The 23,124-nt window shown below is 33.4% G+C and overlaps 1 protein-coding gene across 1 annotated transcript in view; it reads right to left on the bottom strand.

Moving 5' to 3' along the window:
• LOC133188235 (uncharacterized) overlaps positions 1-23,124 on the bottom strand; it is a 74,902-nt gene that overhangs the window by 37,601 nt on the left and 14,177 nt on the right. Inside the window, exons 23-73 of the mRNA XM_061323613.1 lie at positions 22,869-22,982; positions 22,629-22,745; positions 22,299-22,412; positions 21,778-22,014; positions 21,149-21,262; positions 20,683-20,799; positions 20,288-20,398; positions 19,919-20,032; positions 19,641-19,754; positions 19,303-19,416; positions 18,473-18,586; positions 18,104-18,223; positions 17,536-17,652; positions 14,706-14,819; positions 14,371-14,487; positions 14,026-14,145; positions 13,630-13,749; positions 13,011-13,241; positions 12,668-12,784; positions 12,453-12,572; positions 11,756-11,872; positions 11,332-11,445; positions 10,934-11,050; positions 10,593-10,706; positions 10,228-10,341; positions 9,981-10,094; positions 9,607-9,726; positions 9,341-9,457; positions 8,321-8,434; positions 7,932-8,045; positions 6,804-6,920; positions 6,420-6,539; positions 6,076-6,186; positions 5,812-5,931; positions 5,551-5,670; positions 5,335-5,448; positions 5,091-5,204; positions 4,831-4,944; positions 4,631-4,744; positions 4,289-4,405; positions 4,007-4,120; positions 3,544-3,657; positions 3,206-3,319; positions 2,921-3,034; positions 2,280-2,399; positions 1,904-2,131; positions 1,701-1,814; positions 1,466-1,579; positions 1,227-1,340; positions 881-997; positions 178-411 (exon numbers count right to left, since the gene is read on the bottom strand). Coding sequence (XP_061179597.1) covers positions 178-411; positions 881-997; positions 1,227-1,340; positions 1,466-1,579; positions 1,701-1,814; positions 1,904-2,131; positions 2,280-2,399; positions 2,921-3,034; positions 3,206-3,319; positions 3,544-3,657; positions 4,007-4,120; positions 4,289-4,405; positions 4,631-4,744; positions 4,831-4,944; positions 5,091-5,204; positions 5,335-5,448; positions 5,551-5,670; positions 5,812-5,931; positions 6,076-6,186; positions 6,420-6,539; positions 6,804-6,920; positions 7,932-8,045; positions 8,321-8,434; positions 9,341-9,457; positions 9,607-9,726; positions 9,981-10,094; positions 10,228-10,341; positions 10,593-10,706; positions 10,934-11,050; positions 11,332-11,445; positions 11,756-11,872; positions 12,453-12,572; positions 12,668-12,784; positions 13,011-13,241; positions 13,630-13,749; positions 14,026-14,145; positions 14,371-14,487; positions 14,706-14,819; positions 17,536-17,652; positions 18,104-18,223; positions 18,473-18,586; positions 19,303-19,416; positions 19,641-19,754; positions 19,919-20,032; positions 20,288-20,398; positions 20,683-20,799; positions 21,149-21,262; positions 21,778-22,014; positions 22,299-22,412; positions 22,629-22,745; positions 22,869-22,982 — 6,369 coding nt within the window. The remainder of the gene's footprint in view (positions 1-177; positions 412-880; positions 998-1,226; positions 1,341-1,465; positions 1,580-1,700; positions 1,815-1,903; positions 2,132-2,279; positions 2,400-2,920; positions 3,035-3,205; positions 3,320-3,543; positions 3,658-4,006; positions 4,121-4,288; positions 4,406-4,630; positions 4,745-4,830; positions 4,945-5,090; positions 5,205-5,334; positions 5,449-5,550; positions 5,671-5,811; positions 5,932-6,075; positions 6,187-6,419; positions 6,540-6,803; positions 6,921-7,931; positions 8,046-8,320; positions 8,435-9,340; positions 9,458-9,606; positions 9,727-9,980; positions 10,095-10,227; positions 10,342-10,592; positions 10,707-10,933; positions 11,051-11,331; positions 11,446-11,755; positions 11,873-12,452; positions 12,573-12,667; positions 12,785-13,010; positions 13,242-13,629; positions 13,750-14,025; positions 14,146-14,370; positions 14,488-14,705; positions 14,820-17,535; positions 17,653-18,103; positions 18,224-18,472; positions 18,587-19,302; positions 19,417-19,640; positions 19,755-19,918; positions 20,033-20,287; positions 20,399-20,682; positions 20,800-21,148; positions 21,263-21,777; positions 22,015-22,298; positions 22,413-22,628; positions 22,746-22,868; positions 22,983-23,124) is intronic.

The raw sequence follows: 23,124 nt of genomic DNA, 5'->3' as shown, positions 1-23,124 counted from the left end.
TTTTCCAGACATCTACATGTATTTAATATAATATACAGTGTATAAAAGACTACACTATTTATTTAATGTACACATGGTAGTTTGATGTGAAAGTTGTATTTTGTCCTTCTTAACAGAAAGCTTTTTCATTAACACACACTAAAATTGTTTGAAATTTTCAAGTCTTGACAACATTACCTTGTTCACACATATCCCCTCTCCACCCTGGAGGACATTCACATCTAAAACCTCCAGGTGTGTTGATACAGGTAGCACCATTTTGGCACACCTGCATTTTACACTCGTCAATATCAATGGTACAGTTCACCCCCTCCCAATGTTCTGTACATCTACATGTGTAGCCGCCGAGTGTGTTAATACAGAATCCTCCGTTCTGACAAATTCCCACAAACTCAATACACTCATTGATATCTGAAAATATGACATATATATCTTATGAAGGCATAAATCAGGTAGTTTTATGAGGGTACGAATAAATATTTGAAGTTTACAATTACAATTTTCATAATAATAACATTGGGGGAAAAATTTCACCATTTTCGTCAACGCATCCACCACAGATGTTTATGCTTGTGTATTGACTATAAGAGTTATCTCCCCTAATTGAAAATAAATGTACATACATCTCTATATATATTAAATCTATGGATATAATATTTAATGAGTGCTATGTATAAATGATGTATTGATATAACTGATGTAATATGATATAATTGTTATTTTGTTTTATTTGAGGGCTATTTATTTTGTTCACTTGAAAATTTTAGGCCCTGATGGTGTCTGAATAAAGACATGAACTCCAAAAGGCTTGTTCATTTATTCAACCACCTGTTACAGAAAAAACAGTTCTCACAATTTAAGAAATCTCATTAAACCTTACCCATAGTGCAGTATTCTCCTGTGAAGCCAGGGGGACATTTACACTGATATCCCCCATTGATGTTGATACAAGTTCCTCCATTAAGACAAGCATTAGGATTCAGGCATTCATTCTTGTCTGTAAATATCAAAGAAATCAGTACTTTGTAAAAGATAAGCCTATAATATTCACTGCATGCATACAAAGCTCTGTCCAAATTTCTCATGAATCTTTGTCCATATCATTAATAGGTGAGTAATACAATCATCTGCTTAAATTCTCTATTCTTTTGACAAATTCTTTTATTGTCCTAGAAGTTTTATATAAAATTATGCAGATTTATGTTGAATTATGTAGATTTATGAACCTTTGTCACAGAGGGGACCTTCCCAGTGAGGTGGACAGATACACTGGAAGGATCCTGGGGTGTCTATACACCTAGCTCCATTCTTACAGGGATTGGACAGACATTCATTCACATCTAAAGAAAGAAACAAAATCAATAAATAAATTAAATCTACTTTATAGAGAGAGATAGAGAGAGGGGGGAAAGGGAGCGAAAGAGAGAAAACAGAGAGGGAGAGGTTGAATAATCTACAGCTTTACCTCCTGTACACAGTTTTCCAGAATAACCCTGAGGACAGATGCACTCAAAAGACCCATCAAGGTTTTTACAAGTTCCTCCATTTCGACAAGGGAACTGCAAGCATTCATTTACATCTACAGGAAACAAATGTAATTGATACAACTGTTAATTCACTTAAATACAAAAATCATAGCTTTTTCTATGCTTAGTAGAAAATATACAATTTCATATCTTGATTGATAATGATATTCCTACCTTCATCACAGAGAGCTCCCATCCACCCTTCACTACACTGACAGGAAAAGGAACCGGGGCTGTTGATACATCGGCCACCATGGAGACAAGGATTTCTTAGACACTCATTGATATCTGTACAATTAGAGTAAAATTTCAGTAAATCTTTAAGTCAAAAAGTCTCAGAATAAAATAAAAGAAAAAAATTAACTCCTTATACTGACCAATATCACAGAGTGGTCCCTCCCAGCCCAGAAGACACTGACACACAAAACTTCCCAGGGTATTCTGACAGGAGGCCCCATTTTTACAGAGGAACATAGGACATTCATTTACATCCTCACTACAGGTGGGTCCCATCCAGCCCGGGGGACATCGACAGATAAAGGAACCGTCAGTGTTAACACAGGTCGCATTGTTCATACATGGGTTCATCAAACACTCATTTATATCTGCCAATAAATAAAGTTTACAATGATTAATTAAAAACAGTTATTCAATATTATTGTAAAATCTTTCTATAGTGATATATATCATATTTTATAAATCTCCATATTAATAAATAGTAAATAAACAAATTACAACATCCACACTACTGACCTATACGACAGCCATGCCCCGTCCACCCTGCTGGACAATTACAGGTGTAGTTTCCAGCCAGATTGATACACTGTCCACCATGTTCACAGACACTGTAAGCTAGGAGGCACTCATTTACATCTGAAAAAAAGCAGCGAAACTCAAAATTTTTACTTGAAAGTTATTTTCCAAAAGAGTAATTGTTTGGAATAAAATCTACCAATAATAGAAGCAAATAGAGACAAAATACAGGTTTAAACAAGATATCTACTGGCTATAATGCTAATTAGACTCGTAAAATGTGAAACGTAAAATAGATCCACAATGCCATTATAAGATAATTTCATTCAATTGCATTCAGTGGTGTAAGAGGAGTTGCAGTTAAGAGATGGCTATCCTCCAAAGTGAAACAGATGGACAGACACCCTCATCACTATATCCCCCCCCCTAATTTTCAAGCAGGGGGTATAAAATTGATGTACAGAATTATGTGTCTTGGTGAAATTGGAAATTGGACCAAAACTGTAGGAGGAATAGTATTTTGACATTATCTTGGTAAAGTCTTGTAGGATACCAAATTTATAGGAATTGGACCAAAAATACAGGAGTAAATGCATTTTGAATACTACTGACAGATTAACAAAAAGAAAGACTGAGCATACCTATTTGACAGTTTTCTCCTTGCCAGTACTGTGTGCATCTGCAAGTGTATGAACCATCTGTATTTATACAAGTTCCTCCATTCTGGCATGGGTTTCTCTCACATTCATTGGTGTCTGAAAATTAAAGATTATAACATCATTTACAAAACTTGTTTTTTTTTATCTTAGCCACAAAGAAAAAGAAAATTTTCTGTTGGTTTTAAAAGATTAAAGAAAAACAAGATCATTTCAGCTTTTACTTTAATATACAGGTATTAACAGAAAAAGATCTTGAAAACCCCTTACCATTTCTACAGTCTTTTCCTGTGCGTCCTGGTTTACATTGACAGACATAGGAACCAGGCGTATTGATACAGGTCCCACCATATAAACACGGATTCAGGTTACACTCATTAACATCTACCAAAAAAGACAAAACAAATAGGATCAAATGCCTCAATACTGTAAAAACAAAAATATTCATTGGGAATTACATTCCATTTATATCAAATAATGAAATTAAATGTTAAAACAACAAAATTTAGTCCACGTGAAATCACTTAGATCACAAATTTACAATATTTATCCTCATCAAAGTATTTCATTTCTGGAATAAATATCATGATTAAATCACCATTACTAACCTTCAGAGCACAAGGGTCCCTGCCACCCATAACTACACTCACAGTAAAATGAGCCGTGGGTATTCCTACATGTTCCGTTGTTCTGACATGGATTTTTTTCACATTCATTTCGATCTGTCAAAAAGAGAAGTCAACATTCTTTAATCACTGACACTCAGATTCTAAAAATAATGGTAAAAAGAGAAGATAATTTTAACTACAGTAGACTAATTTGGTTTGTGTAAAATTCTATCAACTTGAATATGGTCTACATCTCCAAACAGAGAAGGCATCTAGCCATCAATAAAAAAAACATTTTTCCAACTTATCAGCATTATTAAATTTGTCAAATCTAAAATCAGCAAATTTTTTAATGTGCATTGAAATTCTCTTGCTTAAGAACTAATTTCCACTTTTTCAGTAGTCTTTGCATTTATGCGTGTGTTGACTATAAATTGGAAATTACTCAATCACAGACACTGACCTAGCTCACAAGTTGGTCCGGTGAATCCAGGAGGACATATACACTGGAATGACCCGTCATTATTCATACAGGTACCACCGTGTTTACATGGGAAGTACATGCACTCGTCCTTGTCTACAAAATAAAGTCAAAATATCAGATTTTGACATAAATTTAAATCAACGTGTACCAGGAATATGCTATAATACGTAACAAAGTATTCCAGATCTCTAAAAAGTTTTGACCAGTATGCTGCAACTGGTATCTAACAAAACATAGCAGTGATTTCCTTTTTTCTCTCACCTCTGTTGCAATCCTTTCCAATCCAGCCCTCTGGACATTCACATCTGTATCCACCCATCAAATTGACACAGGTACCTCCATGTAAGCAGGGGCTAAGGGTCAGACATTCATTGATATCTGCAGAAATCAAAATGAAAGTTGAATCAGTCTTATATCAAATCGAATTAAAAGACTTTCTCACTGAATCAAGTAGATAAAAGATAATTCTATAAAACTGATGCATGAACAACTATCAAATAAAACATGAGAAGAAGCATCTTAAGACTGACTTTCTCATTTAACAATCTGGGGATGTCATTATCAGCAACACAGAAAAAGCTCCTCTGCATTTCTACAGGTTACCTTTTTCGCAGTATTTTCCTTCAAATCCATCCCTGCACACACAGCGATATGATCCATCCAAGTTTTGACATGTCGCGTTATTCTGACATCGAATCATTCGGCACTCATCTAGGTCTACAATAACATTAGAGAAAAATACTAAAAAACATTATTCATTTCTTAAATATTCATCAAATTTGAGTACCTTCTCAAATACTTGCCTAATTCACAGTTTTTGCCTGTGTACTGTTCTGGGCATTCACATATATAGGAGCCATTGGTGTTCTTACAAATGCCACCGTGAATGCATGGGTTGTTAAGACATTCGTTAACATCTGAAATCATACAATTACACCACAGTTAAAATCACAAACTTCACACTGGAACATCACATTAGACTTTCTACAACCATGGTCTAGTCCTAAAGCATAAGATGCATTTAATTTGAAAATGTCAAACAAGAGCATATCTGCCTTCCTACCATCTTGACAAATATCTCCGGTCCAGCCCATTTTGCACTTGCATCTGAATGAACCTATCGTGTCTCTACACGTTCCACCATGCAGACAAGGGAAGTTAAGGCATTCATTTTTGTCTGTCATTAAAAAGAAAGAAAATTAACATCAATACATTACAGATTTTGCCCGGACAATGGTCTGTTTACAAAAACACTGGATCAGGTGACAGGTTTTGTCTTTCTGTTATAGTAATATATTCCCACTTACTCCTCTGACATTGATTTCCCATCCATCCTGGTGTACACTCACAAAGGTATCCTCCTTCTGTGTTGATACACTTGCCATTATTTAAACAGGGATTGCTGTCACATTCATTGGTGTCTTGGAAAAAAAAAAAGCAGAGAAAATAATTACATATTGGTTCTAATTTTAAAGCGAAATAGAATTTTTGTGTTTATGAAAAAGAAAAGAAAACTATGTTACCATTGTTACATTGTGGCCCACTCCATCCCTTTGCACAGAAACATTCATAACTTCCATACAGATCAAAGCAGGTTCCTCCATTAAAGCAGGGGTACACATCAGCTTTACACTCATTGACATCTGGAAAAAAAGGAATAATTTACTAAAAAGTTTAATCTATATCCCTATGTACATGTACATCAAATTTGTAAGGAATCAAGCCTAAACTAAAATATTGACTCTGAAAATCTTTTACAATGATTTTACAAATCTTAAACTTACTTTCTGTGCAGTGTTTGCCAGTGAAGCCTGGGGGACAGATACATTCATAGGCACCACGAAGGTAATTACAGGTGCCCCCATTGTGGCAAATGTCAGGATTCTCCGTGCAAATATTCACAGCTATAAATAACATCAGTTTGAAGAAATTACATAACCCAAAATTGAGATTAATGATAAATGCAGTTTTGCTTTTTAAAGAAAATAATTTACATTTAATACAATACATCAGACCTGAATCATCACAGAACGAGAGCTATAACTTACGAGTGTCACAATATTCTCCTGTCCAGAGATCTGTACATTTACAGAAATAGATTCCATTCCTTGAGATACACTGTCCATCATTCAGACATGGAGTGTGTAAACAGGACTGCTCTGAAATACAGGATAATAAAATCATTTAATATAGACATTTATGCACTATCAAACTCTCCCAATATGTGAATAAAAAATTAACATAGCTAAGAAAAAAACATAAAAACATGTAAACATATCCTTTGAACACAAGAATATCACACTTTGACAGAAATACAGATTTTTTTCCTTTTAATTTTTTTTTTCTTTTTTTTTTTTAAGTTTTTAATAGTTGTACACAGACAAGCCCTTACCAATGTCACAGTGCTCTCCCTTGAATCCTGGTAGACAGGTACAGTTATAGCTACCCATTAAATCTGTACAGGTGGCTCCATTCTTACAGACATCCACCATCTCTACACACTCATTCTTATCTGTAAAATGTAAAGAAAAGTTTCAATTTAGCAAAACATTTAAACATCAATCCTGCAAAAAAATTTGTATCTATACTCATATCAGTTGTACCAATGATATCTTTTTAATTTCTAAAATCTTAACTATCTTACATGAACAAAACTACATGTATTGTGCTTTCTCATATTCAGAACATTTTTCAGAGAGAGAGAGAGAGAAAATAATTATGGTATTGAATCTTTATCATGTGAATCCTTTTATAAAATAGATCTACAAATTCTTACTTAATTCACAATGTGGTCCCATCCAGCCTGGCTCACAATCACAGATGTCGTATCCTGGCATACTGATGCAATGTCCATGTCCATGGCAGAACTGAGCATCCAGGCAGTAATGGATATCTGAAATATACCAATATCAAATAATAGAATGGTCTTCCACCGAAAATGGAAGATCCTAATCATAATCATATACTGTAAATGGAATATGAAAATTGATTGAAAAAAAAAGTCTTCCTTCAGAAAAGGGGAGACAACTACACAAAATATAAAATATTTAAAGAGATTAGTTAATGTTCTATACTTTGGGGGTCAGGAGAACTTGCGATTTCATTTTTATTCAATCTTTTATAAAAGTTGTGTGCTATATTAATGTCTGTGCAGTACATTTCTATATACAGTAGATAGACTTCTGTAGAGGTACTTTTTTCTGCTGGGATTAATAAATGCTATGTAGGGGTGTTAAAGTGAAATTTTGCATGAAATTGTTTGTATAATTAATGCTAGGTTTATATTATCTTAATCTTGTTGATTTGTAGTAATTGTTCTAAGCTACAGACTGCAGTGATCTGTTTATGTGATAAGGTCATGGCCGCTCATTAAGATTTTGGCTGGGAAATTTAGCTCTCGTATCAGCATTACTGACTTTTATCACCCGAGTCTCAGGGGGATTGAATGTCTGGAGTGCTGACCATGAGAAAATGCAGAATTCATAGTGTTCACAATTAACTGGTTAATTTAGCAGTGATTGACAGTCTGTAGGTTGGGCAGTTCTTAATATTTAGCATAGAATTTGTGTGTTCAATTAGTTACTCAGTCAGGTCCTGTGTGTAAAGTGTTACATGGGAATACAAAATAAACTTTGTTGGAAACTTTGGGCGTTTTTATTTAAAAACAGAAAAGTTTCGGTGTAACAAGGGGCCACAAATTTACCACAAAAATTTGTCACAAAGTACTTTAAGTGCACATACAACATTTAATGGCAATACAAGAAATCTGCACAATTTTTTAACCATGGATTGAACAGATATTGTAATCCCGTGGAATTATGATTACGCTGAAAAATGTATGTTTACAGTATTTTTCTGAACATTTACAATTATATCCTTATCCTCTGGTAATTATATTCCTTACCAACTGAACAGAATGGTCCTTCCCAGCCTTTGGCACAGATACACTCAAATCCACCTAGAGTATTGTTACAGGTTGACCCATGTAAACATGGGAAATTCAAGCATTCATCAGTATCTGTTAAAAAACGAGAGAGAAGAGTCTTTAATTTCTGCTTCTTTTACACACGAAAAAATTGTCAATTTTTTCAATATCATAGTGTTCTTTTTAGCACTTTACTGGAAAGTTTATTTGTGGCAAATTTTACTAGGAGGACTCAAATTTTTTTCTTCTGAACTTTGACTAGCTAGAATTAGAATATACATGTAATATGATAAAGATATGAAAAATGTCTCGCTGGAGGTTCAATGTATTTTTAAGCCACTGAATCAGAATCATAAAAAAGCTGATACCATTAGCACAGTTGAGTCCCGTCCATCCTTCTTTACAATTACAGGTATAGCCACCAGGTGTGTTGATGCAGTTGGCTCCATGCATACAAGGATTGTTCAAACATTCATTTATATCTACAAAATATTCCATTTTCATTACATGTATTTATCAAAATAATGTACGAGAATAAAAACACCTATGATTTAGTGGAGACTGATTAAAAAAACAGAGTTTAATTAATATGGAAATGAAATTCAACATCTGCTCTTAAAAGTGGGTTAGTATTTGTAAAACTGCTGAATTGATTAGATACACATAGATGTTTTCCCCTTTCTGCAGTTTTCAGTATTGTAAATGTTGTAAATTTTGTTTGTCAGTAATTTGAGCTTTTTGTCAGTAATTTTATGTTGGCAGTACCCTTGTTCGATATTGCTATGTACATGTCACAACTTCTAAATATAAATTGCTTTTTATTGTTAACATCTGTCTTATTAACATATATCATACTTAGATAACAATGTAAGTATAAGTGTACAGTATTTCAGTATCTTTGATGTCTTTATGTGCATCCTTCTCATTGCTAATGCATTCAAACATAGAAAAAAAATTTCAAGCGTAAACATGTACATGGAAACTAAAATCTGTGACAATTACAGTTTTTCTGTAAGAGTGAATGCCTCTGGCAAAGGAATTACTGATACAGACTCCTGTTAAATCTACATTACAGAAAATTAGTCTTCCAGTTAAGAAATCCTTCGGTGACACAGAATTAATATGTTAACAAGAAAACTGTTAATGACACAAAATAAACTTTTCCAAGAAAATTGTTAATGACATGAATTTATGCAGTCTGATCATACCTATCACAGCTGAAATACAAGGGACATTAAACTATAGCTACAAAAATCTACTGTAAAACTGGATTCCACTAATTAACAGGGGTGAGCATGGTCAAGTCATTTTTGTCATAAAAAAAAAATAAACTTGGCTTTTGCTTCAAAATCTTGAATAATATTGCAGTAAAGGGATTTTTTTTTTACCCTTTTCACAGAGGGGTCCTTCGAATCCTGGAGGACACCTGCACTTGTAGGAACCATCTGTGTTGATACAAGTGGCACCATTTGCACACAGATTCATGGTTATGCATTCATTCACATCTGCAAGAGAAACAGTACAGTTTGAAGTCACTATAAAGTACCTGTGCATTTTATTATGTTTAAACTGCACTTTAATTGTGTTTTTTTAACCAGCATTTCCTATTTGTTCCTGCATAAAAACTGGATCCACCACATCATTTTTAGCATACCTATTCCACAGTTTTTGCCCCTCCACCCAGGGGGACAATCACATTTGTAGGATCCCTCTGTGTTGAAACAGGTGCCCCCATTTTTACAGATTCCTGGGAACTGCAGACATTCATTGGTGTCTGAAAGGTAAGTACATATACAATTTCAAAATTCTACAAGACAGGCTCAGAAACCTAAAGGCAGAGAGGATGCATACAAAACATTTTGATGGACTCTGATAAATGCTTGACCTCCTCAACTCTTTTCTTTAATATTGAAGTAAAAAACCTTTTGAAATTTTTTTACTTCACATATAATGTACATCTCAATGATATTTCTATGATATATACATGTATATGTTTTATATAAAGTTTGACAGATATATCAATATTACCATTTCCACACATCTGGCCAACAAATCCATCAGGACAGACACACGAGAAGGATCCCACTGTGTTGTAACAAGTCGCTCCATTTAAACAAGGATTTCTCTTGCACTCATCCTCATCTATAATAATATCTCAACCCATAAATACTTGTTATACATGCAGTTAACAGGTCAAAATTTACAATTTATACATGTAAGTACATGCAACTTTTCAGTACAAGTTAAGAATTTTACTTTAAAGGTAAAGCCAGACCTATTTCACAGTTCTTTCCTGTCCAACCATTAGGACACCTGCACTGATATGAGCCTTGAATGTTGATGCATGTACCTCCATTGGCACAGGACATTTGTAAACACTCATTGAAATCTGAAAACAAAAGTGATAAATACTTGTTATTAAGATGAACATACTGTAAAAGATTTCTATCTTACAGGACTTACTCTACTTTCACAAAACAAATGCACTGTATTTATCATCACACAAAACTGAATTTCATTACAACATAGACAACGACAAAGGTAGAGCAAAAATCCATCAAATATCAATAAAAATAAGATTCAACTTAACAGATTTCTGAAGATATTTGTGATGTACTGAAGCTTCTCAATAATTCTTACCCTCCAGACAGTATGGCCCAGTCCATCCTCTCGGACAACGACAATAAAACGACCCGTAAGAGTTGATACAACTTCCATTATTGAAGCATGGGTTCCGCAAGCATTCATCAATATCTTTACAAATAAACAGAAACATCTTGTTTCAAACAATTTACAAAAATCACTTCCAGTGAAGAGTTATGTTCTTATGTATACCAGGACAAAGCACAATTATTGTATAGATTTTCAGTGATTCCATACTCCTTCACAAAGATATTAAAACTTGATTTTTTTTTAATCATTGTAGACTGCTTTAAAATGTGAATTTTAATATCTGATCCAAAAACCCTGAAAATTCCTACCCATTTCACAGTTGGTGCCTGTCCAGCCATCCTTACACATACAGGTGTATCCCCCATTGATGTTAAGACAGGTGCCCCCGTGTTTACACGGCGAAAAGAGAACACACTCATCCACATCTGTTTAATGTTTGTCACATGATATTGAAAGAGTCAGTCACAAATAAAGTCATTTCATATTTCAAATTCAAAACTACTTTTGAACCAATTACCATAACAGTTTTCATTGAAAAATTTGGAATTTTCACTCTGATAAACATTTAAAAATATTACAAACGATAACAAAAGATTAGCAGGAGAAACAAAGTCTTCTTGTAAGTTCAATTCACTTTCATTAATGAGAGAGATCAATTTCTCGCATATCCTTCGCCATATGGATTTACTATCTCCCCTCAACTCACCGTCCATACAGTTATGTCCTGTTCGTTCTCGTGGACAGGTACACATGTAAGATCCCCGAGTATTCAGACACGTGCCATTGTACATACACGGATTTCTCAAACATTCATCTACATCTAAATCAAAGAAAAATATATGATAAAGGACACGTACATTACAAATCGCTATTAGTGCAAATCTCAACAAAACAAAATCCTTTTTTACAGTACATTTTCTAACGTGTATTGTGCTGACAAATTCTCAATACTTGCTACACTTATCTATTCTACTTCATATATAAACATTTAAATTAATAAAAATCCTGCTGCATAATCTGACTATACCTTAACATGTATATATTCAAAATGTACATGCCTAGTTTTCCTAATAAGAAGTTAAGATCTTTTAAATTTTACTTCATATTCCTATCGAAGTTTCAATGTTTACCTGTTGTACAGTCAGGGCCAGTCCAGCCTTCCTTACATTGACAGAGATAGGAACCATCAATATTCTGACAGGTCCCACCATTTCTACATGGCTGCATTGTATAACACTCATTCACATCTGAAAAATTACATCAGATTAATCATAAACATTCCATTTTAAGCACACAGAGAACAATTTATTCAGCTAAACTACTCTAAGATGTAATCCACTAGTCTAATTAAATCGCAGGCTGAGAGGCATGTTTCATTTGATCAGACCTATATTTTAATTACTTAATACTAAAATGCATGCCTGATAAAAAGTTCACAATTGCAAAAGTTGAATTTCTGATTTGACTTTTAGAAAATAGTGCAGATATATACATGTACATGTAAAGTATGCCAAACTCCACATCTGAGTGAAGTTTCAACTACTGTATACCGGGTAATTAATGCCTTCATTTTATTTTTGCCCCATATTGTATTGGCTGGTGCTCTATTTTTAGATATTTTTTTCCTTCAAGCTTTGACAATATGGTAAAATGCTTTATTATAATAAATATTAATTTTTTTTTTTAAAAACAAAAACAACATTTAATAAGCAAGTTATCTTGTAAATATTATGAATAAATAAATTATAAATTAATACTAATGCATGATTAGTAGACGAGGTAGTTTAAGAAGGGTTAATGTACAATTTTTGGGGTTTATTTTCTTACCTTTTTCACAATTCTTTCCCATCCAGCCAATAGGACACTGACAAGTGTATCCCCCTTCAATGTTAATACAGGTACCGCCATGAAGACAAGGGGGGAAGCTGTTGGAACACTCATCCACATCTAACAAAAAAAAAACCAGACAAATATACTCTACAAGTCCACATACAGAACAACATTCACTGAAATGCCATGTATCTGTATATTATGGACCTTACCTATCTCACATCTCTGTCCTGTCCAGTTAGGGGGACAATTACACCTGAATGAACCCATTGTATTGAAGCAGGTGCCTCCATGTAGACAGGGGTTGGATATCAAACATTCATTAATGTCTATAATGAATAAATACATATAGAACTAATATAGACTGTGATTTCTAACCACTCTTTTCAACTTAAAACAATCTGTAAATTATGCCTTTTGATGTATAAAACTTACTGCTTCATTCCTAAACTAAGATGACTTTAATCTAAAATCATCATTTTTTTTCCTTCTTGTTAGAATACATTTAATAAGAAGATTATCAAAGAAAAGATAACTCCTCAATAAGATACTGACCAATTTCACAGTTGTGTCCCTTCCATCCCTCCTTACAGCGACATCTGTAGGAGCCGTGGGTGTTAACACATGTCCCCTCGTGTTGGCAAGGGTTAGCTCTCTCGCATTCATTAGCGTCATTCTGACAATACTCCCCTGTGTAAGCCTGTGAGCATTCACAGCGAAATCCATCCTCCAAATCTATACATCTTCCTCCATTCATGCATGGGTTTGTCAGACATTCCTGGATGTCTATATACACAAAAGAAAATTAATATGAATTTATGTATAGTCTATGCCTCAATCAGTCTGATCTTTAGACAACTGTAAACCTTATAAATTTGTTAATCAATTCACAAGCTAGAGGCTTCTTTCAACCTTCATTTTCAATACATGTACAAGGGATTTATTAAATTAAATCTAATTTTATGCTAAGAAGATAATTATAATGTTTAGTGTTTCATCTTTCAACCTTCATTTTCAATACATGTACAAGGGATTTATTAAGTTAAATCTAATTTTATGCAAAGAAGATAGTTATAATGTTTAGTGTCTTCTAAAATTGTATTAGGAAAATCAATGAAAACTGTAATTGTTAATTCATCCTGCTTCCAGCCAATGTTTTTGATCCTATACTTACTAATTTCACAGTAGTCACCTCCCCTTCCTGGGGGACAGATACAGTAATAAGATCCATCAATGTTATTACAGGTGCCTCCAAACTGACAAGGGGTGACCAAAGTCTCACACTCATTGATGTCTGCAACCAATACAATGTAAAAGATATTGTAAATGAACATTTTAAATCTGTTTAAAAGTTATAGGCATTTATTAGCTCCTAAGCAAGTCAAGAACTAGTTTCAGAATACTGTATATGTTTGTGTAAACCTAAAATATCCTTTCTAAATTTTTCTACCACTTCTTGATTTCTGGACAATTACTGCTCGATTCCATGTGGGAAAGTCTATGACTTATTTACTTCACATTCAGATGAGTGACTAGGTTTCATCTTGAACATTCCTGGGAGTATATTTACCTATATCACAGTGTACCCCTCTCCATCCTTTAGGACATATACAGATAAACGTTCCATTTCGATTGTCACATGTTGCACCATTCAGACAAGGGTTTCTGTCTTTTGCACATTCATTATAATCTGCATGACATATCAAGGAAAATAAGTTGAAAATAAGCCTAGTATAAGTACCACATGTAACAATTTATAATCTACAAACGCAAATGCATAAGGGCTAAAGCTTTGTGCTCTACAATACATAAAACCGAAAGCTTTGACTTTCTAATTGGAATGTTTTTTTCCCCAATACAGCACCATTAATTAATCTTCTAGCCATTGAATAGTAGAATTAACATCAATATCTACCTATGTGACAATGCTGGCCTGTCCAACCCTCTCGACAAGAGCAAATGTAGGATCCAACCTTGTTAATACATTCCCCTCCATTGCGGCAGATGCTCACGTTTAGGCATTCATTTACATCTGGTAAATTAAAAATTTAGTTGATGTTATTCACAAATAGCAATGCAAATTCATCATACAAATGGCCAGATAAGTCATGCACATAGTAGATTTCTTTCAAAATAAAATTCTTCACAAAGTAACTGAATAATAGAAATTAAACAACAAAAGAGATAAACATCAGTAAACATCTGTGAATTCCTAGTGAGAGATCTAGGAGAATGATAAGCCCCACTTACCAAAGTCACATATAGGTCCAGTCCATTGTGGTGGACACATACACTTAAAGGACCCCACTGTGTTCACACAAGTTCCCTTGTTTCTACATGGGTATCCCTTACACTCATTGTCATCTACAAACAAACACACAAATATTATTAATGTAAAAATTTAACATGAGCACACATTGACAAGTAAGTATGGTTTGGGACCTAAATAAATCAGTAGCTCTTGGTACCAAACAGTAAATTTCCTACCAAAATATCCAATGACATGCATTATTAAATACTGGATAATTTAAGACTTACGAGGGGCATTTGAAAAGTTCTGAGAACTGCTTGCTAAAATATTAACCATTTCAAAGAAGTTAATAAGTTTGATACCAATGAAAAGAGCTGAAAAATTTGCACTAATATGAACGTCATTTTCTAATATTTATGACGTAATAACTCCAAAAATGCCGTCAGAATCTCGAATGTTAAGCATACTGAAAAGTCGCGTTTATTGTTCACATGAGAACATTGAAAAAGTGCTGTCAAAGGCTTCTTTGAAAAGATATTGCAAAAAAATTTGCATGGAAGTAGAGTAAGACTATAAGATTGGTACGGTAAATCAGCAATTCGACATTTTAATTTTTTCTTAGTTACTGTAGATCACGTTTTATTCGCAAGAACTTTATTTTCGCGTAATTACGCGAGATAACCTGCTCGCAAAAATTTATATTTGTAGTACAAAAGATTATATAGAACAATATTCAAAGCTCGTGAAAAATATGTCTCGCTAAATACCAAATGTCCTTCTCGCGAAATTAAAGTGTCGCCAACATTTGGTGATCTACAGTAATAAGCACGGTAATGTTATCTTAGGCGTTTATAACAGATTTTTATTTATATGATATAACTGAATTTTCGGTCTATTATAAAGCTCTCCACTATATTAAATAAAACATATTCTATATAAAACTGAAGTGTAACAATGCAGTTTTCCACAAATATATCTTGAGTGTCAGGACTCTTACCGTTTATGAATAAGACGTACAAAAGTCTTCCCAGGGACAAGTTTCTGTGCGTATTTTTTCATATTATTTCAACTTCGGCAATCCAAAACTCACTATTGCTTTTGACTTTAGACTCAAAAAAATAAATCTGAGTTTCATTGCCATGTATAATCTTATTTATTTTCCATGATTGAAAATTTTCGAACATATCGAGTTACAGTGGGGTTAAAACTACACCGGCGCCATTTTGGTTTTTACGAGAAAATATGGGACATCTTTAGCTTAACCTCTCTTGAGCTTTAATCGTTCCCGCATAATTGGTTAAAATACCTGACGAATTAATGCCAGCAAAATTCTGTAACACTTTCCACTATTCTACTGTGGTTTTAAACTTCCTGTTTTTCTCACAGCAGCATCTTTTTTACCCAATATTTTGCGTGAGATTCGATAATTACATGCTATGTTTGACACGCTCTTAAATCACCTCAGAACAATAAGAGTTCCTGAATATAACATCCATATGATAGACTGTAGTCTATGTAAACATTCTACCAATTGGTAGTTGTGTCCGTTAACGTGCATCCGAGTAATGAACAAATGTTGACTTTAAAATTTTATTTCACAGAAATTGCGTCTCTTGTTACGTCATTTTTATGGTCAGTATGCTAGACATTCGAGATTCTGACGTCATTTTCGGAATTATTACGTAATAAAATTTACAAAGGGACATCACAATATGTGTATATTTTTGTGATCTGTCCAATGATATCAAACTCAGTAATTTCCATTTAACGGTTAATATTTCATCAATCAGTTCTCAGAACTTTTCAAATGCCCCTCATATTTAAATTAAGAAATTCAGTGAAAATTTGAATGCAAGTATTGTAATGTGCCAGTGGAAAACAGGTTAAATTATTTACTTTATGTTTCTTTAAAGGTGCTTGGACACAGATTTGAAGTTAATATTTTCTCAAATTTTCTGTATAATTTCATGACTTATATGTTGCTATAGCATTTCATACTAAAATAAAATAAAAATCTTATTTCATCTCGAAGTTATTGAAACTTCAAATTTCTGGACGCGTTTGATTGACACATCCTTGCACTTTCACAAATTTTAATTTTATTCTTAATACTTAAGAAAAGTGGCAATTTTGTTGTGTATTAATGAAAAATATTAGAACTATAATCCAGAAAATTCAGAGTAGAAATGTTCGAAAGCAAAACCCACTCACAGTATTGTCTGTCCGTGCTCAGTGGTGTGTGCAGACTTTAACAATTGAACACACCCGGTGAATCGTAAACATTAACAATAACAGAGCTCGTGCCCTGTTTACAAAAAAAGTTTACGTTTCACAGGTGTATTCAATTTGTTAAACTCTGTACACAACACTGAGCACGGGCTGACGATATTAGTGAGAGGGTTTCCTTTGCACATTTCTACTCTGAATTTTCTAAATTATATATGTAATGTTTTTCATTAATACACAACAAAATTGCTTCTTTTCTTAAATATTAAGGATAAAGATAAAATTTGTGAAAGTGCAATGATGTACTAATCAAACGCGTCTAGGAATTCGTAGTTCCAATAATTTCTAGATAAAATAAGTTTTTAATTATATTTTCGTGTGAAATGCTATTGCAATATATAAGTCGTGATATTATACAGAAAATTTGAGAAAATATTAACTTCAAATCTGTGTCTAAGCACCTTTAAATTCTGTTGCTTTCTATGTCATTATAAGTTTAAATCAAATAAATAAAAAATTCATAATTCATCTTCAGTTAATGCTGTACACTAAAACAGTGAGGCTGAGATTTAATAGTGTACAGTAATAGGTAATTGTACTTACCTTCAGTACAGTTGATGCCCGTCCATCCTGGGGTACAAAGACACTTGTACGAACCATCAGTGTTGATACACTGACCTCCATTGCCGCAGGGATTGGCCATCAAACATTCATCTATGTCTACAACGTTACAAACACATCTCTGAATACTCAAAGCATTTGAATACTTAGAAATAGTCAAAATCATTTCTGAAAGTTTAGTCCAGCATTAAATCCTGATGAAAAATAATTTGTTGTTAAGAGTTTCTTTCAAAATAGAAATCCACATTATTCTGCAATTTTTATTTTTAAGTAAAAGCGTATGCATGTGTATTTATATAAAATCATACAACTTATTTTTCAGTTTTTCTTTATAAATAATTATTTTTAATTGTGAGAACTTAATACCCACTAAAAATCTAGTTTTGGATTTTATATAAGTGCAGAGCTGACTATGAATTGAAATTCCTGCATCAATGCAAGAATGCAGGATTGACAAAAAGAATGCCATGCTTTCTATGATGATAAGTTTTTCTCCTGAATTATATTTTAGATAAATTTTATTTTATTAAATTGCAGAAAAATTTCTTACCAATGACACACGTGGGTCCTGATCGACCTGGAGGACACACACACGTGAATGACCCAATTGTGTTGATACAAGTTCCCCCAAACATACACACAGCTCTCTCAAACTGACACTCATCCACATCTAAAATACAAAACAAAAAAGCTTTATATAACATCTATGTCAAAATATGCAAACTTGTGTAATAACTTTGCCATCTAACATATTATTGTGGATGTACTAAGACATCCTATTTTGTTTCTTCAAATGTACTGTGTGTTTTTGCAAACTTGTATAATATATCTTTACTATATTCTAGTATATTACTGTGGGATAAACTGAGACATCTTAATTTTTCGTCTTTTCCAATATACTGTGATTCTGCGATCGTACCTAGAGTGCAGTTTGGACCTGTCCATCCACTTTTACAGCTACAGTAATAAGATCCAGGAGTATTGAAACACGTTCCACCATTCTGGCAGGGGTTGTTGAGGCATTCATTGTGCTCTGTATAGAAATTACAATCAAAATATCAAGACTGACATAAAGGTTTATATGACTGAGAACTCTATTCTTACAATGGCATTTTCTGGTTCCTTGTTCCATATTTTTATGCTCAAGATCTTTGTTATCTCATCTGAATGTACAGTATACCATGGGATCATTTTCATTCATAGTGGGGGTCACTGTTCGTGGGCAAGCAAAATTTTACTGGTTCATGGGGATGTAATTTCGTGGGTATCTTGTCTAAATACACAGCACATATACAGCACATACATATCATGGTACATTCAATGAATCAATACACTGACAAAATAATGCAGGTGTAAATTTGTGGGTAAGGATCACCCAAGATATCCACGAACATTGGTCCCCCAGGAACAATGATGATTCCACAGTAATAATGAGCTACTGGTGTCACATTTTTGGAACAAGTACTACTTCTCCTTTATAACGAATTACTGGAAAATATTAATTAATCGAGTAAAGTATTCATTTAATTCAAACTATTGAACATAAATATCAAGTTTACCCACAGTGATTACTAGCTCACTTTTTTTGGATTTCACACCGTTATCAAAAATTTTGATAGCTTTTATAAGTATGGGTATTCAAGACTGCAGCATTTAGTACAGTACATTAATTGGTCATACTTGAGACAAACTTAGGCTTTAAAGATATCCAAGTTATATGCTCTGATATCCTGCGTCATTGCTACTGACCTATCTTACAGTGGGGTCCTGAAAATCCACGGGGACAAATGCATTCATAGCTCCCTGGCAGGTTAATACATGACCCTCCATTCTCACAGGGCCTCTGCATACACTCATCCACATCTATAAATAGAATACATCTCATAGGAGTGGATCTTGGGTAGTAGTGAAGTTCCATTAATGAATAAATTCATGAATATTAGTCAAAATGGATGAGAAGAGAATCAATATTCAAAGATTTTCTTGAATTTGGGATTTATAGGAGTTTTTTTTTTTGTTTTTTGTTAAAAAATGTTTTTATCCATGTATGAATCACACATATACATGTATATGATTTATTTTCTTACCTATTCTGCATCTAGGACCTGTCCATCCTTTGGGACATTTACAAATATAAGACCCCAGTGTATTGGTACATACTCCCTTATTTTCACAAGGGAAGCTGGGACATTCATTTATGTCTACAATTGGAAAAAAAAAACATTATGCATTGACTGATTTACCAGCAAAAGAGAGTACATCTACATGACTTACTACAGTTAACTCAATCTGAAATTTAAAATAATGAGAAAGATTAATGATTTAATTAAATGAATGTTTTAACAAAATGAAAATAAAATGTCACCTCTTTCACAAATGTTTCCTTCCCATCCTGCTGTGCACTGACAAACAAATGAACCAGGTGTATTCAGACATGTTCCATTGTTCAAGCATGGATTCTTCAAACATTCATCAATATCTAAAGAGAGGTAAACAGAATATTCTTCTACTCTTCCACTTTACAGTTCATTGATATATAGTACAAAGTTTGATGTCTTTATCATCAAAGTATGCTAAATAATTTTTTTTGTAAACATTATTTTCTTGGATAAATTCCAAAACAGGGGATCAAGTAAATTAATCTAATAAATTAATTTATGCTTAGTTAATAACCTTTGATCTTTGCTTAGTTGTTAACCTGAAGGGATAAAAATAAATTGAAAATGAGGCTGACCTATTTGACACTCCGGTCCTTGCCAGTTTGGAGGACATGTGCAATCATACCGACCAACACTGTTCGAGCATATTCCATTATTTAAACATGGGGCACTTATACACCAATCATCTAAAAAAGCAATAATCATTCCATCAGTCGTCTTTAAATTTATTAAAAAAAATTGATTTAAAATGTCTGGATAATGTAAATTCAATCCATAATTAATAAACAAAACTGTTGCTGAAAAAACAGATCAATTTTCCCGATTTTGTAATTTGTTTTTTTTTTTTATTTAATACTAGTAGCTACAGCTTGCATGTTTAATTATCATAATACTTTCCTGTATGAAACCAAGAATAAAGACTTAACAATCTAATAAATTTTTTAAAACAAAATATTTCAGCAATGCCTACCAACAATTTCACAGTGAATTCCTGACCATCCATTGATGCAAATACACTGGTAACTTCCTGGTGTGTTCAAACATGATGCAGCGTTCCTACAGGGGTCATTAACACACTCATCAAAGTCTGAAAACAAAAGAATTCCCATTTAAAAAGTGTCAACTGATATTCAAACCATGTGCTACAGCATATTCCAGAAGTAAGTTGGAGGAGGGGGTAGGGGGTAGGGGGTGGGTAATGTTTGTAAAATAATTAAAAGCACACTGAAATACAAACTGCTAAAAGTGACGACAGTTTACCCCAACAAAACACATTTATTCCCTGTCTTCAATTAACAAATTATTATCTGAAATAAAACACCTGGCTTTTTTCACTTTGACATTGACAAGTGTTTAGCAAAACTTTGTCAATAAAAGAAAAAGAAAGAATGATTATACTTGTTATGTTTGTTAATTTAGGGGGAAAAATGAGATACCCTTCCCACAGAGGGGTCCAGTCCATCCAGGGGGACAGCTACAGTAAAAGGACCCAAAGGTCTCCATACAGGTGGCTCCATTCAGACAAGGATTACTGGTACACTCAAACTCATCTACAAAAGTCACAGTCTCACAGAATCTCATAGTTTACAGCCCCATATATATTGTAACAGATAAAAATTTAGACAAATAAATTTTGGATTTTTCAAGTGTATTACTGTATACAGGGAAAATTTTGCCCCGTTTTATTTTCACCCCTACATAAAGATGGGTGAATTTAAAATGAGGCGAATTAAAAAAACACAATGTAATTTCTTAAACAGAACCGTGACTGGCAAATTAAAAACAGGGCAAAATTGTTTGCAAGTGTGAAAGAGCGAAAATAACCCTGTATACAGTACATGTATGAAACAATTTTTTTTTTTTTTAAATTCTACGTTTTGAGAATGAACAAAAGGAATATTTCTTGTGTACTAAACTTTAACATGACATATTATATGTATTAGGATTTTTCCCATCACAATTAGCATTATCATGAGATATAGAAATATTACAAAGGGATTTTTTAAAAAATATCCTGACATAAATCTTGTATTTTCAGCAGTGGTGAATTGAATGGTAGCCCTACCTCCTTCACAGTGCTTGCCCCTGAATCCAGGTAAGCACTTACACCTGTAGCCACCGTCCATCTCTATACAGGTGGAATTGTGTTTACAGGGCTTCAAAAGGCTACACTCAGGTATGTCAATGTCACATTGAATGCCCGTCCACCCTGGGTTACAGATACACCGGTAGGAACCCATCGTGTCTATACAGTCTCCGTGTCCCGAGCAGGGCAAGTCCATTGTTAAACATTCATTAATATCTATAAAATAAATAATTTCAATTGTATTACATTCTGAAGGTTTCATTTATAAGGTGAAATTATGGTATTCAAAAAAATATTTTTGTTCACTGGAACAATTCTAAATTCCAAGTACAATGACTGAATCAATATACATGTATTTCTCAAAGCCCCCCCCCCCCCAAATCTCCAACCAAATAATCCTTACTTTTTAACATTTTTCTGTTCATTATACATGTACATTGTAAATGGGAAAAAGGAATAATTTGTGAGACTAACTAGACATTTTTACTAGCTTTACTTACTAATATCACAGTTCTGTCCCGTATATCCAGGGGGACATTCACACTTGTATGAGCCCTCCAACTCGATACAACCCAGCGAGTTTTTACAAGGATTGGTCAGACATTCCTTAACATCTATCCATCACAAGTACACAAATGATTAAAGTATATAATTAAAAAGGGATTCAAATCAATGAAGAAATAGAAATTCAAAAAATGATACTTTAAAATACTTTACAAAGTATCATTCTGTTAATAACTACAGGTAAAATATATATACATTTCCGAGTACATGTCTTTTACATTAACAAATGTTAATCATTCAAAAGGGTAAGAAAGAATTTTTATTACCCAGAGTGCAATTATCTCCTGTCCACCCAGGAGGACATGTACAGATGTATCCACCCATCAGATTACGACAAGTTCCTCCATTAGAACAAACATTATACTCAAGACATTCATGTATATCTAAAAAAAAAAAAAAAAACATGAAGGATTTAATGATTATCAGTAAGGCAGAAAGGAGTACATGTACATAAATATGCAAAAAATGTACATAAAAAAAAGCAATACTTGACTAGTTTCACCGACCTCTTTCGCAGTATTTTCCTGTCCACCCTGTTGGACATAGACAGCGATAAGACCCTGGGGTGTTCAAGCAGGTGCCCTCATGTTGACAAATATTGTTTTTACATTCATCAATATCTAAAAAAAATTATATAAAATAAATTATCTTCCACACATCCACTTCAATTTGTCTTGAATAAAACATTATTACTCTCACAAACTTCTCTTTACCAATTATTTTACAACTTCACTGGTGCTGATTGCTTTCAGACAATATTCT

Source organism: Saccostrea echinata, unplaced genomic scaffold (genome assembly GCF_033153115.1).
Source record: "Saccostrea echinata isolate AGI-Se365-2 ecotype Australia unplaced genomic scaffold, CSIRO_AGI_Sech_v1 ptg000016l, whole genome shotgun sequence".
Lineage (NCBI taxonomy): Eukaryota > Metazoa > Mollusca > Bivalvia > Ostreida > Ostreidae > Saccostrea > Saccostrea echinata.
The sequence above is the reverse complement of the archived record's forward strand: the minus strand, read 5'-3'. Positions and strand labels throughout refer to the sequence as shown.